The sequence below is a fragment of the Gouania willdenowi genome, chromosome 1 (genome assembly GCF_900634775.1).
Source record: "Gouania willdenowi chromosome 1, fGouWil2.1, whole genome shotgun sequence".
NCBI classification, from domain to species: domain Eukaryota; kingdom Metazoa; phylum Chordata; class Actinopteri; order Blenniiformes; family Gobiesocidae; genus Gouania; species Gouania willdenowi.
In genome coordinates, this window is record NC_041044.1 from 30,415,940 (window position 1) to 30,435,258 (window position 19,319).

The window sequence follows — 19,319 nt, forward strand, 5'->3', positions numbered from 1 at the left end:
TATGGTGCAGTAACACAGCTCTCTTATTTCTACCATCTGGATTATTCATTTAAAGCAGCTCACACGTTCCGCTTCAAATCTTTTTTCTCGTTGCTCGTTAGTCTTTTGTATCTACAACCGAATGGACGTGTTCGATAAACACATTTCCGTCTTTGCAAGGCGTTGCAAAAAATATTTAGTTTTCCGTTTCTTTTCAAAGAAACAGAAAATCGGAACAGAAATGACTGACTGACTGACCTTTGACCTCTTTGTAGCTGGGCTGCCATTCACCATACCCACATATGACCCCGGCGTCCTCACTGTGTCGACAGTTGTGTGTGCCCGGCACCTGTTTGATGCAGTCTGCTAATGATCGCTCATCTCCACTGCACTTCACATTGTCCACGTGAATGGGCCCCGTCCCTTCACCAAAGTACGCCATCACACGAGCCTTTGCGACGCCACTTTAAAAACACACAGTTGCAGGATTACAAAAAAGGACTTTTTACAGAGTAAGTTTTTATTGACACACATTGAGGTTGGAAATAAAATGATCAAAGCAAAACAATCAACACCCGTTGAATACTTTTTCCAACATTTTTAACATTTTTAAGAGTTTTACAGTAAAATTAAAAAGCATACTGAGAAACAGTATTATAAATGGGCAATCCAGATCCGATCCAGATGAAATTGGTTGGGTGCAAGAAACCAACCAACCAACCAACCAACCAACATAACTGAGTCAAATTTTTTAAAGATCAGTCAATTACAAACCGAGATTTGAACTTTTAAAATTTTGCCAGTTATGAGAGAAAGGAATTTCCAGAATCAGTATATTGATCTAGATCCTCTTCCTTAGTGTAAGGTCTATCTTTGGTTAGAATTTTGTTACAATCCGTTAAGTACTTTTGACTTTTGTAAAAGGCGAACAAAAAAAACAAACGCTAGAATTCATGATACAATTAAAGGTCAAGGATTGATTTCCAAAGTTTTCCTCAACCGATTCATTAAGCAATTTAAAAAAAAAGAGAAAACAACATTTTTATTCCATTCTGTTTTTTTTTAAACCACATTTCTTCAACCACAGAGACAGATTCAATAACACCATTAACATGAGGGTGAAAACCTTGTTTGCACCTTGATGAGCAATTCAATCAGAATACTCCACAACACAACAACCACTGCAAAATATTCATAAGTTCATAAATTCATAAATTTTGAATGCAAAGTTTAAAGATTACACTCTAGCTGCTAGACTGTAAGGGCTCTGCAAGACCACAGGAGGCCAAAGTAGGGATGACATATTGGATGTTATGGTTTGACATTCTCAGGCTGTGATGCAAAACTACCGTACTAAGCCATAGTCCCATCATCATCTCCCCTCGGACATGAGGAGATAGTGAACAGATGCAGGCCTGTAGGTTTTTAGAAGGGTCTGCGAAGACAACAGTTTCTGTGATTTTAGTCAAGATTGATAGATAACTGGGGGAGAAGGTCTTGGGTTTCTTCCCTAGAGTCTGGTGGGTGACAGGTTCTGTAATCTGGCTCATCCATCGGGAGTCTTATGTCTCTTACTGAGACATCAAGTGACACACTGTGTCTCCATTTGCTCCCTGGACAGAACTCCCCATGCAGAGAGTGAACCTATGAATCACAGGGAGTTAAAAATGACATATTTTGCATGTTCCTCTGGAAACACGGTTAAAGTAAAACGACCAGTAAATTCAACGTGATCTGCATTGACTCCACTCGCATTTCCCAAACTATAAGCACTAACCTTTCATTACCTACGCCAGTGGTTCCCAACCTTTCTTGTCATACCATGAGTACCCCCTCACTCATACGTGTTCATGATTCTCCAAAAGTAGATCGTAACACAACTGAATATTCAACGCAAGTCATTTTATTTTAACTTCTCAAAGGTAGTAATCAGGCATTATCTTCTTATTTAACTCAAATTAAACATCAAATTATGTTGCCTTCAAGGCAATAAAAACTATAAATATAAGAAATAATATTATAGAAAACATTTGCATTATTAATAGTGTATTATTAATACTAATATATAGTGATTATATTGTTAATAAAGAAAAATAATACAGTTGAAATTAGAAAAAAAAAAAAACAAGAATAAATTAAAATAACAAGTAATATAAATAAATAAATACAAAACAAATAACTAACCTACCTGTGTTATATGTAACTTTTATGACATTTACCACAAAAGGGGCTTCTTTGAATATGTCCCCTTTCAACAGGCATTTAAACTTTAAAAACAAGTCATTGCGCACACCCTTTTATTGATGGACTTATGAAATGACTGAGAATATTTTTTATTATCTTGGAAATAAATTCTTAATTTTTCCACGTACCCCCTGCAATGTGCTCACGTACCCCTTGTTGGGAAACACTGACCCACGCCAAAGAGGAAGTACTTTGTCTGTTAGCAGAATTATGTCAAAAGTACTTTTAAATTAATTTTGTAGGGGATCAAGATCAATTTACTGATTCTGGATCATTTTCTAAAATCGATCTCTCATCAGTGGCAAAGTTTCAAAAATGCATATCTCGGTTTGTAATTGACCGAGCTTTATGAAATTGAATTCAGTATGTCGAGTTGGTTTTTCAATTACCCCATCAAGTTTCACCCGGATTAGATCCAGATTGTGCATTTATTGCAATTAAAAAAAGAAGAAGAAAAAAAAAGGGTCTGATCTACTACATTGTTATTAATGGGGATCGACATTTCTTCCACCGATCCAGAACCGAGTGCTCTTGTTGCATTATGTACATACACTTCATATCAAACATTCTGAATAGCAGCTCTCCTAAAGGGTTTTATTGAATACAGAATAGAATAGAATAATGCTTTATTGATCCCCAGAGGGGAAATTCACATTTGCAGCAACACAGTTAATAAATACTAACATAGGATAGAAGTGCAAAATGTAAAATGTAGTACATAAAATAAATAAAAAACCAAATGTGCAAATGACATAGAACTGGGTTGGGGGGAGGGGTTTCAGTGTGGTTACAGTTATTGTTACACAGTGGTGTTAAACATTAGAGATATTAGCTCTAGATTTTAAAGGGAAGACTTAAAATAGTTTGGTGGTCTTGTGACAAATTTTCGGCACAGGTTTAGTCTTGAATACTTCTATCAATGGGAACTCTGAGAACTATTATTAATAACAGTTTTCTAAATCAAAACACTTTACCTAAAGCTAAATGTATTGAGGTACGTTTTCATTTGATGCAGAATATCCATTATTTTACAATGCAATAATCCAATTTTGAGACTTTCCAAAGGTGACTAGACTAATGTTGTGTTTTGAAATACCTTGTATCAAAGTGTGTGTTAAAAGTCTGTTGGTCTGATTATATTTAGTTTACCATGTGATAAATCTCCAAGCCTTTGGGATGCTATTTATGTAATGACTATTAACTACACATCGTGCAAGACTTTGTGACAACCCTGACGTGGTTTATACACGCCTCTTACACGCTTCTTCATGCTTTTGCACTCCAACAGCAGATGTGTCAGAGAAAAAAATAATAATAATAATAGGGGTGCACGTTCTGTGCAAACACATGGTCGAAATAAATTGAAGACAGTTTGTTTTGGTTTCATTTTCCCTTGTTCTCCAATAATTACACACCATTTTCTGGTGATTTTAGTATTATTTAAGATTAGACCTACCAACACTGGTACCAAATGTAGAATTACAGATTTATGATAAAAATTAAAGAAACGTGTAATGAAGTGTGAAGTTGGATCACAGTAACCATCAGACAGATTATATGCCATCTCAGCGATGTTGGCGAACAGTATTGGCCGTCTGGATCCACTTAAGTGAGCGTAATGTAGAACGTGCTCACATTACAAAGCCACAGTTCACATTCAAAACACATCATCTCTTTTCCAACATCTTGGAATTCCCAGAGACGGAGTAAGCTCAAGTGTCAAATGTAAAACACATTAGAGTCTTTATCCATACGTGAAGAAAAAAGAAAAAAACATGTTCATGTGCACATGAAAAGTCATTAAAAAAAAAAAAACACACACAAATAGTAGCAAACTATGACATTTCTCTCACTTATAAGAAGTCAATAACTTACATTATTTAGCTAATCTACACTATAATAACCACAAATGTACACATTTACTTCAACGAAGACCAGGATCATTGAAATGAAAGTGTTAATATTTAAATGGGCCCGGGCCACTTTGTATTGGGAAAATTGGGTCCCCAGGTCAAAAAGCTTGAGAACCCCTGGCCTATATTTTTTATTCAGTTTATTTCCGACATGGTTACTAAGGTATCAATATACATGTTTTTATAGCTTATTTTGTACAAAATACAAGTTTTAGGAGTAGCTGCTTTTATTGCTTGTCAGAACAGCATGAAAAGCACAGTTAGATGGATTTCTCAGTGCGTCCTAACACAGACCTTCCCTTAGAGGAGAAAAAGCAAAAAGCGCTCCATATTGTGCAGCTGTTTGTTAAATAAAACATATGCCTGTGTGGCATTTTGCATCAGTAAATTTAACCCAGAATTGTCTTTCTGGCCCGACTTCATTTGAATTTAAATTATCGAGATTAAAATTGTATATCGCCATTTTGAGAAAAAATATTGAGATATGAGTTTTGGTCCATATCGCCCAGCACTAAACCTTAGGTACTCCCCTCAAGACCAGACCATTAAAAAGGTGATTGTTAGATTATTGGAATATACCAATAGTCTGCTAAGTTTCTTCATATTTATGCATTTTTATATTTACATACATACCTGTAGCCCAACTGCCTGCAAACCACTTCAGCATCATGATCAGTCCATCCATCATCACAGACAGTCCCCCACTGACCAGACAGATACAGCTCAACACGGCCTTCCCTGTGGCTTTCTCCCCCCACGAGTCTTACCTGCACACCTGAAAGGACACGCACGTTAGATTTGGCAAAGGTCTCATTGGCACAGATTTCATTTTCATTCTCTAAAAGCACACCAAACCCAAAGCCACTGTGTGAAGACTATTAAAGACACTACACCTACATTCTCGAACAAACCTGACGCTCTAGGCTAAAATGTCTGAATGAACAGGGGGCATGTGCTTGCATGTTCTTTGCTAGGGATGTAGCCTAAACACCTCTCTGTGATCTTTTAACAAACCATTCCAGTCATTCTGTTAACAGACTATTCACTTTAATTGGCTCCAGACTTTTTTTTTTTTTTTTTTTTTTTTTACACACACATCCCCACATTTACTTAAATACTTTAAAGTCACACTGATAATCAAAGCAAGTCTGAGCTTTACATTGAAACAATCCATCATTTTACTGCAAACACAGAAAACTCACTAATGTCTTTTCCATGCGTGAACTGCAGCTTTAGGATCAGTTTACACTCTCGCGTTATATTCTTACTAATCAACCAATGACAGAAAAAGGTCGTGCATAGAGTGATGTGCAGGTTTGCATCATGCTTAACGTTTGCATATGCCTTTAAAATGTTGTGTCTGTGTTAACAGTGGACCTATAAGGCCCAATCTTTCCCTGCTCCCCCTGTTTGTTCTTTTTGTGCATTTCAAACTAAAATACCCACACATTGTGTGAGTGTTTGCATTTGGGGGTCGATTAGTGAATGGTAGGAGAGTGAGGTGAAAGCGGGTGGAGTTGACGGTGGGAATGTTTACTTCTCAGGAGGTTAAGGCTATTGAGTAAATGCTCTTGTTTGGCCTTGCGCTTTGTCACACAAACCATTTTCCCCACTGCTAAAAAACCCCATTGTCAACTGTTTGTGTCTATCACCAAAGAGAACACTATACAGGGTTCCTACAGCTTCAGTCAAAGTAAATTAAAGACTTTTTAAGGCTTTTTATTGCCATTTGAAATTAAATTCAAAACCAACTTAGCAGTAAACGTAATCAGGTAGGGTTTGGGTAATTTTGTGCAGACGTGCAACTGGCAGTCTCAAAAGTAAAAATACACAAAATGACAGTAAAATACACAAAAAAAAAAACAGACTAAAATAATCAAAATCGTTCAAAAAACACAAGATGACTACAAAAGAAATCTATAAAATAACAAAAATACGAAAAATCTAAACCATTAAGAAAAATCTTTGTTTGACAGACAATTTCCAAAAAAAAAATAATAATAATAATAAAAATTGTTAAATTCTTTTTTGAAATGTGAGACTAATTACAACATACTTATAAGTTAAAATGTAAGAATTTTGAAATATTGATTTAAGACATTTTAACAACAATTAAGGCCTTCTTTTTAGATTTATGAATTTAATGCTTTTTAAGACTTTTTAAGGATCCACAGGAACCCTGTTATAGTGTCTTAACCAACTATAAAGATAAAAAAAAAAAAACCTGCTTTCCTCTACACATTTGGCTCTACTGTGAACTTAAACCCCATGTTTATCTTAAACTTGGCGTTTTTTGTCACCACAAGCTGGGTGGACCTTCACAGTTCAGCTTTGTGTACCCCAACAAGCACACATTTGTTACATATTTGCACTAACACGGCCCTAAATGAGATAATCTCTCACAACAGAGAACAGAGTTCAAAGCCATGCTTGGGGTTTTTTTTTCTCTTCATAAACCACTCAGAACACTATGCCTGTGGCATACTGTCTGGATAAGGAGGGATTTGTGCAAGCACACCAACAATCCAACACAAACACAGACACAAATGCTAGTCGTAATGACTTCACTCTTAGTGAGACTAAGGATTAGCTCTCTAAACCAACCACATGGAACAGCTATTTCAGTCTGCTTTCATCCTCTCCCAAACAATGACTTAAAAAATAAAAAAAATTACGTTGTAGAAATAAATTTGCCATTCCCAGTCTTTCCATTACAAGTAATGCTTATGTATCATTTACAGACAACCCATAATTGATTGTTGCCTCCAGTCATTCCAGAAAAAAGAAAGAAGTGAAGACACACGCACAGAGTGAATAAACAACTAGCACTGTCTTTTCTGCAACACTGAGTTGACTTGTGTGGTCGTATATATGATTATCAACATGAGGACGGATGGTGGAAAACAGCTAAACGCTGTTTGATGTCAAATGTGAGCCGATACTGTTTCATCCATCTCTGTCTCTGCACATCTTTATTGTTGTGTGAATGCTATAAACGTGGAATTGATTAATGGTGCAACCAGTCAGTGCTTCCTCTATCTGATCCCTCACGTCTCTTCCTATGAAGTAATCAGGTGCGGTTTTCCAGTAATGCTGATCTTGTATTTCCAGATATACAGCCACTGGTGCCATGATGGGCAGGAAACGCTATAACGTTTAGACAAGCAGAACCATAGCAGCACTCACGATAGTTTGAATAAGTTACTCCATCCAATGTCTGTTGGCTCAATTATTTTATTCACAAGATGAGTGTCAGCCTAACTGAATGCAGATTAAGCTCAGCAGACATTGGATATAAGAACAGCTTGGATTTCCATTATCCACTTTTATGAATTTAAGCGAAACTGCAAAGGTGATTTCATTACTTCATTTCCCCTCGCTCACGACCCAAAAAATGGCCAAAAAAGCAAGAATCTCACAGTATATTCATGTCTTGTAGTATAAAAGATGATGAGACAAGAAAATAAAATACTTTCTTAGTTCCACAATGGGAAGATTTAGGCGTAAGAAAAACTATACATAAGAATGACTTTTTCCTGACTTCACTGTACTAATTGTAATGATTTTGTTGACAAAATAGCCAATGTGATAAGTTCCAACAGTGTCAACATGAAACATACGGAAACAGCTTGAAACAGAATTCAGATATAATAAAATTGGATGTTTATAGTGTTATATCACGTATACACACTCACTTTGAATACGTCAGTAATAATGCTTTAGTTTAGCTATTTTGCTATTCCTGTAATATTTAATTATTACCTCCACCAAGTAGGTAATATTTTCACCGGAGTTTGTTTGTTTCTTTGTCTGTTAGCCAGATTATGTCAAAAATATTTAACAGACTTTGATAAATTGCAACCAAAGATAGACCTTACGCCATGAAAGACTGGATTCGGGTAAAATACTGATTCTGGATCAGTTTGAAAAGTCTACAAATCCCTCTTTCTCGTCATTGCTGAAATTTCAAATACGTACATCTTGGTTTGTACTTGACTGACCTTTATGAAATTTGACTTAGTTATGTTGAGTTGGTTCATCAATTACCAAGTTTCATCACGATCGGATCCAGATTTGCCATTTCATCGCGATATTTCAAACAAACGGATGTGCCCATACATTTGGACTTTCGTTATTAATGTGGATAGAAAAGTCTTTAAAGTGTGAATGATCATGGTACCATGATCAGGATTACTGATCCAGATACTGTAACTGGTACAGAGGATATTTGATGCATGACGTTATCTGTTTACCATCGTAAACACAGTTTCTATTTCAATAACAAAAGCCATGCCAATAATTTATGCAAGGGGTAAGAACAATAAACAATTTGAAAAATTAGATGATAGACAAATCACTGAATGAATGAACAAACAGATACAAATAAAAATTATTCAAATGTTGAAACTTTAAGAATACTAATGAAGTCTACAGGGTGATAGTAAAACAACGTTTACATTTCAATTTTAGAAATGTCCTCCCTGGCACTACTAGCCAATAGCATGCGAGCAAATCATTGTTAAACAGCACCTTATAGGTAATAATGTTTACTACAATTGGTTATAACTGTAAGTAAGTTAAGCCTAATAAATAAATAATCACATATTTTTTTACATAAATGACAGTCATCTGACATTTTAAAGTGGACATTGATGATCTTTTCTTACTGTTTGGAAGACTCTCGCCGTTACTCTCAGGGCTACACGCGATGTTAACGTCCTCATAATGAGTGCAGTCATGGCGGAGCCACTCCCTCTTGTTGCACAGCAGTAGGCTCGGCTCTTTTCCGGTGCAGCTCACATCGTCTAAGAGAATTGGACCCGACCCAACGCCAAAGCGTGGGACTGGAGTGATGTCCAGGCCTTCAGAGACGAGAGTCTCGCCTAACCTTGAAGGTTAATACATGCAAACACAAACAATCACAAATCAAATCTAAAACCTATATTGATTTATTGAGTTGTATGTGCAGCATGCTCTTACCGATAGCCAAGCTGTCGGCAGACTACTTGTGTGTTGGCGTCTGTCCAGCCGTCATCACAGATTGTTCCCCATTGACCCCGATAGAAGATTTCTAGACGCCCTTCATGGCTCTCTGCTCCGCCAACCAACCTTGTGCTTCCATCTGACAGGAAAGGGAAAGAAAGCCAAGCAAGTTGAGAACAAAAGGAGGACATATTTCTTAGAATTTTCCACCATTGAATAGTCTATAACAGCGTTTCTCAAACTTTGGATGGAATGAATGAATGATTACACACATTTTAAACAATCCTATTTTGTAAATAGGTGGAATGAAACAGTATTTAGCACCCACTGAATACAATTATTCTCAAGTTTTTATCATTTCCGGTCATCGTCTTGATATGTTCTAATCAAGGTTATTTGTTTATTATGATGATTATAATTTTTTACTCAAATAAACATGATAAAACCCCATATTTTTGTTTCAATTGTTAATGCTCACTCGTTTGCTCTCAAGTTCCTTCTCCTGTGCCATTGTGTACCCCTAGGGGTGCACGTATCCTTATTTGAGAAACATTGGTCTACAAGATCATACTAGACTGAATATCCTGGTTAAATATACTTCGGTCCTTTTGCACTACATTTGCTATCTGGCACACTTTTTTTTCTCTTTTTTATTAATACTCGGGTAAAATACTGGTCAACCTCAATTGCTACTACCAAAATAATTAAATTTCCAAAAACATAAAGCCTCCATGATAATTTTCTAATTTTGGTCAAATATAGCAGTGGCAGGTACAGCTGAGTGTGAATAGGTTTAAGTCTCAATCTGATAAAGAAAACTCCTCAATACGGGGGCTTTCAGAGTCATGAGGAAACATTACTCACTGCTCCATGATAAGGCGATAATTCCAAAAGGAGATTCAGTACTTTCAAGCCTAAAGTGCCTTTCTCTGAGTGATAGATTGCATCAGCTGCATGTCGGCTCACCTGTGAGAGGAATGCAGGACACCCCTGCATCCTCTGAATGCATACAGTTGTGCTCTCCCCAGACGTTTTTTGGGCACTGCTCCAGCGTGAGCTCATTGCCAGTGCAACGTACTTCGTCTAACCACACTCGACCTGAACCTTTGCCAAAATGAGCCTGGCCCCAAGCCTTTGCTACACCGCTACAGAGAAAAGGAAAAAGGTTCAGATGATTTCTGGTTCACAATGTGGCAATAAATAAGAAAAATAAATTAAAACAAACTGGAAATTTGGGGTAGATAGTCATAACTAGCCATCAGCACCAATACCTACAGACAAAAAAACAGTTTCTTTCCCTCTGCCACCAGTCCCATGAACACAGCCCTAATCCCCAACAAAAACATGTATAGATCACACTATTTGATCCTAAGTACCTCTACATCATCACTGTAGAGGTAGGACTGATGACATAATCACTGTAGAGGTAGGACTTTAACGGAATTTGTAAAGCATTTATTTATTAAATAATTCCTAAACGGTATCATTGCAGTCCAAACAAATCCAACGTTGCACACCCTTGAACCAAGCAGCAGCCATGTTGAAACTCTCAGTTCAGTCTGATGCTGATCTGCAGAGATATTTGTGGAACGCACACGCAGACAGAGATTCCTTGCTTTTATAGATCCATTTCGTGTGACGAATGCTATTAAACTAGGTGCATGTGCGAACAGGCTCGGTGCAAAACACCCGAATAACTGAATTGTACTAGCATAGGCACGCGATTGAAACACTTTTATTTACGTATAAAAACAACACAATGCTATTGTGTTGCATTGTTGATTGCACAAATAGAAGCACCAATAATCCAGGACTTGAATTTTACAACATACCGGCTGGTGGGCACCCTTTTCAGAAGAATAGACGAGACTCAACAGAGGCAGACAGCTGACGTATCTGACACACACACACGGAGAGAGAGAGACAGAGCAAGAGAGAGCGCTCAAACATTCCGGATTAAGTAAAAATCTGCCGGTTTATGATAGAAATTAACAGCATAAAGTTGCCAAATAACCACGTTACGTTTGTTCAGAAGCGATCGTGTCAACGTAATTGCTGCTGAGGCGATGGTGCACGGAGCGCTATCTCAGTCTGGATCCAGTAAAAAATGACCATAAGAAGCTGTAAATGGACTGATATGAAAACGTGGGACAGTGAGGAGACTTAATGTAGAGATGGAAATTAAACCATTGAAACTGATCAGAATACGCGGAAATACACAGAAACCTTTGGTAACAGGAGTACAGCAGTACCTGCCCGTTCATAACAAGTAGTTATAAGCATCTAGAGACTTAATGCTTTAGGATTTTCTTTCTTATATATACTGGGTTTTCATCAGATATGTATAAATGTCTGGCCTTTGAACATCGGGCCAAGAGCACACATCGGATGACCACTCATTTTCGGGAATGCTGCATGGGTCCCGCAATTGTTCTCCTGTACTTAAAGTGAATTTCCTTAAATAACCAGCAGCGTCCTCAGGTGACAAGCTTTCTACATACTTCAAACTATTTCGTGTTCATTAATTGCCAGTTTTCAATTTTTCAAGCGTCAAGTATGCGCGCACACGTCAGTCACGTATCTCAAGTTTGTCCGCATTGAAATGGGTCTATAGAGAGATGCGTCTTGCATCCAACACTGCACCGTTAAAGTACTTCACACATTTATAATTTTATTTTAAACATACATGTTTATTTGGTTGTGTTATAAAACAATCTTGACAATAAAGTTGAATCTTTATAGATTGAAATATTCCTCTTAGCAGCCTGTTCACTTGGATGATGTGCTACGCTTATGGAAGTTATTAGTTGTAGTATGTAAGTAGATGCTAATTAATTATAGCAGCTTTCATTTGTATGCCAAAATGAAATGAGTTATGGTTTAACTCAACCGTCATTCATAGTCATAGCGCCACCTATTGGTAAGAGGAAATCATAGGCATTATATTTGCACAGATCATCGCTGGAAAGTTTGTGATATAATCCTTAAAAATGGTAATCTCCATCTCAACACTTTAAAATTTCTGCCACAACCTGACATGCAACACACCTCAATGTGCAACACACCGACATGCGAGGGCCCGTTAAATGCTGCTTGCAACTCCATTATTATTGTTTCTGGTTTGTTTTTTGTTTATTGTTCTTCTCACCAACTGCCAAGTTAAATTTCTTGTGCTGTTTTAAGCTGTACTTGGCAAATAAAACCTTTCTGATTCTGATTCTGAAAGTCTTGTCATGCTAAAAATGCACATCTCTGTGGTGGTAGAATTCATGCAGAAACAATGAGCTCGATTCATTGTCTGACCCCCAGATGTTCTTTACTGCTCACTCCTCTCTGTGTGTCCAAATGGAAAGAATACTTGTCATACTTTCAGAGACAGTGGGGGAGAAAATGAGCGGACACCCACTTTGACACATCTCAGCTTCCTCCTCCAACAGTCACTTTGCCTGCTTTTTCTCGCTTTTCTCAAAAATCCAAAGCTATTAATTTGGGTTAATCGTTGGTTAGTGTTCATATTCAGTTACTTTCCCTTTTACCTCAGCCCCAGCTGTCGACACACCACTTCTGCATCACTTTCGTCCCATTGATCATCACATATGGACCCCCACTGGCCCGAATGGAAGACCTCCACTGTGCCCTCTGTTTCTGAACGGCCTCCCACCAGTCGAACTGGGAGAGTTACAACTTAGAAAAAAGCACAAGCATTGATTTGCAAAAGTAGCAAAATGGGTTAGGAATGAACTATGCCTTATGTGATACAACAAAAACACAGGTGTTCTATAAATAGGAGGTTGTACCTTTCTGTTGGGTGCAGGTGACAGCTGCAGACGTTGTGCACTCTTCTCCATTCCAAATGATCTTGGGACACAAAAGCAATTCAGGCTCCTCTCCACTACAATGCACGGACATCCAATGGAGTTTAGTCAGGCCAGGGCGAAACAAGGGAATCGATTGGGCACGACCTGAGATCCTGGAATGAAATCAGACAGAAGTTCAGTTGCAACATTGGTAAATAATAAAATAAATAGACTCTTGATGGAGGCATTTTGGACCATGCTCCCAATGCTGCCCTTTCCAGCCATGGATGATTAAAAATGTGAGGCCGTGCAGATAAGCAATCGCACACATCGGAGTCTACTCAAGACTAGATAAAATAAGTGTACTTCTTAACAAACCGTACAAAAAACCCAACATTACACTGCCAGTGGATCTATGGTCATTTACACACTTTCTCAGACATTTAAATGTAAGAACTAAGAGTCTTGTGGAGAGGAATACTGCAATATATGAATGGGCCCAAAGGCATTTCCAACCATCAATCTCTTAATTAAAGAACTAAGTGTTAATCCAAATCCATACTTACCATGCACTGTTCTAAACTGAAATAAACCACTTACTACTCTAAAAGTTAGGCTTTTCCAGCCTTTCGTGACCATTGGAAGAGGCACCTTTTGACATGTTTGCGAACAAACATTTAGGGCACTTTCCAGTCATTTCAAAAAATATTTTCAATAATAATTGGGATTTTGGGATAAACACAATAAAGTTTTCATATGCAGTATTACGTGGCAACATCTGATGGTCTCTCACAGGACACAAGTGTTCCACAGCACAGTGTGTGAAAATCCTCGGAGGTGAACAAGCACAATTTAAGTGGAGGCAAGTTATTGCATTTATTTTTACTTTGTACTCACACTCGAACAACCCCAAATACACTGTACAATGCCATTGATACTTTATATACTTTTAGGATATATGACCTTTTTGCTATTATAGCCCTCCTCAGAGCGAGAAGGAAAGAAATTATACTTCAACCCAGTTGCAGTTCATCTTGAACTGCCTGCTTGTTTTTTGTAATGCGAAGGCTAATGTAGTCTGCAGTTTCACACCAACAGCTTTCAATAACTGGCCACGTGAAAGTCATCACCGACTACTCCAACTGACATGTGGCTGACATATGCCCTCTTTCCTTTCCGCTATGTGCTTTCACTGGACTCCTGTGTGAATATGCACATGCTGACATGAATGCACACAGACGTGTGTTCGTGTCAGTATGTGGGCTCGCACTGGTATTAGTGACAACATGTGAAGCAAGTACACAGAGTAGTTCTGTTCCCGAGTGAGATAAATAGACTTTCTCCATCTTGTGCACCCCAGCTTTATGAGAAGGGACGACATTTTTGATGTGTCGACAAAGCTCTTCTAACGACATAGCAAAGTACATTTCCTGAAAAAAAGTTACCTGAAAAAATTAAACAATAACATATTATTAAAAAAAAAAAGGCAAAAAGAACTTGCAGGAATTATTACGTGGAAGTCAAGGACGCATCAAAGAAATCCGCAAATGCCTCTGAAGAAGACTTGAAGTTGACAGTCAAAATATGTCAGGAGATCGTAGTAAATTTCCAGAAAAATTTGTCTGAATAAATGAAACCTTAACATATTATTCAAAAAGATTTAAAAAGAAAGAACTTGCTGAAATTATTACGCGGAAGTCAAGGAAACATCAAAGCGATCAGCAGACACTTCTGAAGAAGACTGACAGCTGAAAAACATCTCAGGAGATCAAAGTAAATTTCCTAAAGAAAAAGTTGACTGAATAAATGAAACCTTAACATAATATTATTCAAAAAGAAGGCAAAAAGAACTTGCTGAAATTATTATGTTTAAGTAAAGAAAACAGCTAAATGATCAGCAGAAGCCTCTGAAGAAAACTGACAGTTGACAGTCGAAAAACATCAGGAGATCAAAGTAAATTTCCTGAAAATAAGTTGTCTGAATAAATGAAACTTTAACATATTATTCAAAAAGAAGACAAAAGAAAAAAACTTGCTGGAATTATTACGTGGAAGTCAATGAAACATCAAAGCAATCAGCAGATGCCTCTGAAGAAGATTGGCAGCTGACAGTCTGAAAAACATGTCAGGAGATCAAAGTAAATTTCCTGAAAAAAAGTTGTCTGAAAAAATGAAACCTCAACATATAATACAGCATCTCATGAACTGACAGTTGCACAAGTGTGTGTGAAACTGTGAACAGAGGGAGTGAGAGCAGAAGGTATTTAAAATACCTCTGGGGAATGAAGGGATGGTATGCAAAGGTCAAAGAAAGCAGAAAGACAATGAAGGGAGAAAAATAGAGTTACTGTGAGTCTCTAAAGTCATAAACTTTTCTGAGTTCCTGTCAGACCTTTGGAAGCAGCTCGGCGGTTTTGAATTTTAATGACAGCTGGTGCCTGCACTTGTGTCTGAAAATGCATGTGCTCGCTCACCCTTTGCCCAGCTGTCTGCAAACCACTGCAGCATCTTCATCGTCCCAGTCGTCACTGCACACAGAGCCCCACGAGCCTCCCAGGTACACCTCCACCCTGCCATCCAGCTTGGTGCGCCCTCCCTGCAGACGCACTGACCCTGGGATAGAGAGAAGGGTGGAGATCAGAAGAAGCATGGTCCTATTGATCAATTTACAACTAGCTGAGTAACTGCTCCAGAAGTTCAATAAACAACATGTGCATTTATACCTAAAGGTTGATATTTTTGCATATTTTTGGAATTTTTTTTTTAGGAAATTCTAAAAACTGCGCGTAAAAAAATTAGGTCCTATGCAGCGTGACAAATGCGTCATAGAATGTTATTAAATAAATGAGAAGAGTAAAGAAAATGTGATGCATTTCTTTCCGAAACAAAGAAATGTTATTTATTATTAAATACAATTCTATAGAATTCAGCTACATGCAAGATTATTCTTTTCTTTAATGCTCTTCTGCCTTTTCTGAAGTTTATCCTTAGTGGTTCCCAAGCAGGGGTAAGTGTACCCCTGAGGGTACAGGAGCATATTGCAGGGGGTACTCGGAAAGATTTAACATTTAATTGCAAAATAAACATATCATTTTTTTGGCTATTTTTACGACAAATTAACCACAAACTAACAGTACTATTGCCCAATAAAATACTGTATTTTATTTTCTTGCCGTAGAGGCCATTTTATCACACTTCTGAGAAAAGGAGACAATAATTAGCTACATTTTACAAAGGAGAACATATTTACTAACTATTGAAGTAATCACATAAAGGTTGCATTGTATTTGAAAGCATGCATAAATTACACTTTAAATTACACTCGTTGTTTTGAATTTGTAGATTAAGCCTGAGAACCTGCTGTTCCACAAATGAAAAAGCATGTGAAATTATGGAGAGGGTACTTATGATATAAAGAAGGGGTACACTTGATTTGACAAAAATACAAAGGGCGTACACAGGACAAAAAAGATTGGGAGTATGTATTTGGTAAAGTCTACTCTAACTTCATGTTTTCAAATGTATTTGTTGTAACGCAGTAAGAAAAACCTTTGGTCTTTTGATCAATAATTAACATGTAGAGTTCTCGTGTTGGTTATTTATTTCAGAAGTTGCACGATTGCTTTGCATACATATATATATATATATATATATATATATATATATATATATATATATATATATATGAGGAGTGAGAAGGGCATCGGAGAAGCAAGGTCTTGGTTGCATGTGATCCCTGACATTCAAGATTTATGCACAGGTGGATGTGCAGCATGCACACATTAGCTATTAAACATCATTTGTCATGTTTTATCTCAGGTGTTAATACAAACACAAATTTGCCATTGAAGATTGGGAAATCCCAATGGGCTCTGAATAATCTTAATGCTTTTCTAGAGGATAAGTTTCCTTGGTTGTGCAGAGACAGAGCATGACTAAAAATATCACAGGCCACCAATCTGCATGGTGCAATCTAATAAGTGCCACATTGAAGTCACTCACATGCTCTCTTCACACACCTTTCACCACTTACAGCTCACGTAATTACTCATTAGCACTTCATTTTTACAAGTCGCCCCATTAAAAAGGAATATAGGACATAAGGATTATAATCTTATAATATATTGTATATATACTGTATGTATATATGTGGACTTGTATAACCGGACACACGTGTGTGTATATAGATATGTAAGATTCTAACCTAACACATAACTTAATTGTAAATTTTGTTCTATACACACACACACACACACACACGCACACACACGCACACACACACACACTTTTTGTTTCTGTCACAATACATTCATTTGCATGGATGTGATCTGTTTTGTCTGATTGCAAATTATCTAGTGTTACGTTGAGTGTTACATATAAAATGAAACCCTATTTGTATTTTTTTTCATTCTATTGTATTGTTTTTTTTTATACATTATTTTTTGTGTACATCGTTCTGTCACATGCTTTGGCAATGTAAACTTGTTTCTCATGCCAATAAAGCTGTTTTGAATTGAATTGAATTTTAAAAGCACAATTCTTATGTGAGAGAGGGATGGAGCATGACAAAATAGATATTTTATTATTATTATTTTTTTAATTTTATTTGTTGCCTTGTTTATCCTAATGTCAACAGTGTTTATGCAGTAGTCTGTGAATGCTAAAGATCTGATCATGTGTGTGTGTGTGTGTTTACCTTGTTTACAGTCGCAGTAGCCCCAGTCCACTCTCCCTCTCTGGCTCCTAAAGAAGCACCAGGGTCGGATCCTGCCGTCCGGGTTGCGGCAGTGGTTGTGTTCTCCTATCCCTCGACCCGGGTAGCGCTCCTGAAACCCGACCACTTCGGTCCAGTTCAAGCACCGGGAGCCAGACTCGGTGACGTCTATGGCTCCCCGGTAGAAGCCGTCTTTTCCGCGGCTCCGCACGCAGTCGGTGAACGGGAGGATGAAGTCGGGGACGCTGCTGGGGAAAGTGCGGCCGCAGATCGCAGCCAGGAGCGCGGCTGTAAGGGAGAGGAAAGCCACGCTCATGTTAGAGCCGTGACAGGGCGCAGGGGGGACCGTCACCTGGGTGTGAATATCAGGGTCTTTATGGATCAGCTGACGGCTCTCAGTCCCTGTGTGAAGCCTGATCAGCCCGCAGCAGGGCGGGAGAGAGTGAGGGTGAGAGTGAGAGCCGCTCTGTGGAGCGTCAGGAAGGAGACGCGGATCGATGAGGGTTAAAAACACCCATTTACTATAATCAATGCTACTATATAACGTATCAAACCCTCATATCTTTTATACTTCTGTTCATAATATTGGTTTTTATATGTACTCAAAGAGATGTATTATATAAAGGCTATTTAATACAACTAAAGAAATTAAAAACAAAACGAGTTTGCAACACTGAATATATTTTAGCCAAAGAATTTTAATTCTTAATGAAACTTGAATGACATTTACTCTACATATTTCATTTAGAGAGACAAGAAATGTTTGAGGGGAAGTGGTTTTCAAACTGTGGGGTGAGCCCCTGAGGGTGGCGTGACGTCACGACATTCGTTATTAATGATTAGGCAGTGGATCCGTACGGTTGCCGTATCAATATACCGACATTCCCCTATTTGGCCAGTTTAGGTCACGTGGTAGGTCAGTCATTGATCAATTTAGGTCATGTGACTAAGACTAAACCTTACCCTTTACCTAAACCTAATCCTAAAACGTTACGTACGTGTACTTTGGTAACAGCACCAATAGCACCGGGGGCTGTCCGTACGGCAACCGTACAAATAGATACTTTTTAAATATTATTTCTTTATTATTACTGTTCTAAAATAATTGATGGTGCTTTTTTCTCTTTTTTTATGAGTTTTCGTTTTGCTTTATGTGGTGTAGTTAATAATAATAATAATGCATTGGATTTAATATTACACTTTTTCATAGACACTCCAAGTACTTTACATTGCATTATTCTTTCACTCCACAAGCAGTGGTGGTAAGCTACTGTTGTAGCCACAGCTACCCTGGGGCAGACTCACAGAAGCGAGGCTGCCATAGTACGCCATCGGTTCCTCCGAACACCACCAACACTCACTCACACTCCACATTCATACTAGATAATGTGGGTTAAGTGCCTTGCCCAAGGACTCAACGACAATGACTTGGCAAGAGCGGGATTCTGGGATACTGGAAGACCCACTCTACCACTGATCCACACTTGCCAGTTGTTAGCACACACAGCAAGAACGTCGTCCTGGGTTGGTGGACACCAGGATTCTTTCTATGTGGAGTTTGCATTTTCTCCATGTGCTTGTGTGGTGTTTTCAATGGGTAAGCATTTTTGTAAAAGGTAAAACAATTGGGATTATTATTCTTCAAAACTCATGAAAATTCTGCGGCCCCCTGTGATGACGTCCTGTCCC

The 19,319-nt window shown here is 37.9% G+C and overlaps 1 protein-coding gene across 1 annotated transcript in view; it reads right to left on the minus strand.

The window, feature by feature from the left end:
• prss12 (serine protease 12) overlaps positions 1 to 18,126 on the minus strand; it is a 28,238-nt gene extending 10,112 nt beyond the window's left edge. Inside the window, exons 1-9 of the mRNA XM_028472365.1 lie at positions 17,613 to 18,126; positions 15,391 to 15,529; positions 12,917 to 13,089; positions 12,656 to 12,803; positions 10,086 to 10,264; positions 9,117 to 9,258; positions 8,804 to 9,024; positions 4,770 to 4,911; positions 238 to 443 (exon numbers count right to left, since the gene is read on the minus strand). Of these exons, the coding sequence (XP_028328166.1) occupies positions 238 to 443; positions 4,770 to 4,911; positions 8,804 to 9,024; positions 9,117 to 9,258; positions 10,086 to 10,264; positions 12,656 to 12,803; positions 12,917 to 13,089; positions 15,391 to 15,529; positions 17,613 to 17,946 (1,684 nt within the window). The 5' untranslated portion in view covers positions 17,947 to 18,126. The remainder of the gene's footprint in view (positions 1 to 237; positions 444 to 4,769; positions 4,912 to 8,803; positions 9,025 to 9,116; positions 9,259 to 10,085; positions 10,265 to 12,655; positions 12,804 to 12,916; positions 13,090 to 15,390; positions 15,530 to 17,612) is intronic.
• Between the last annotated feature and the right edge of the window lie 1,193 nt (positions 18,127 to 19,319).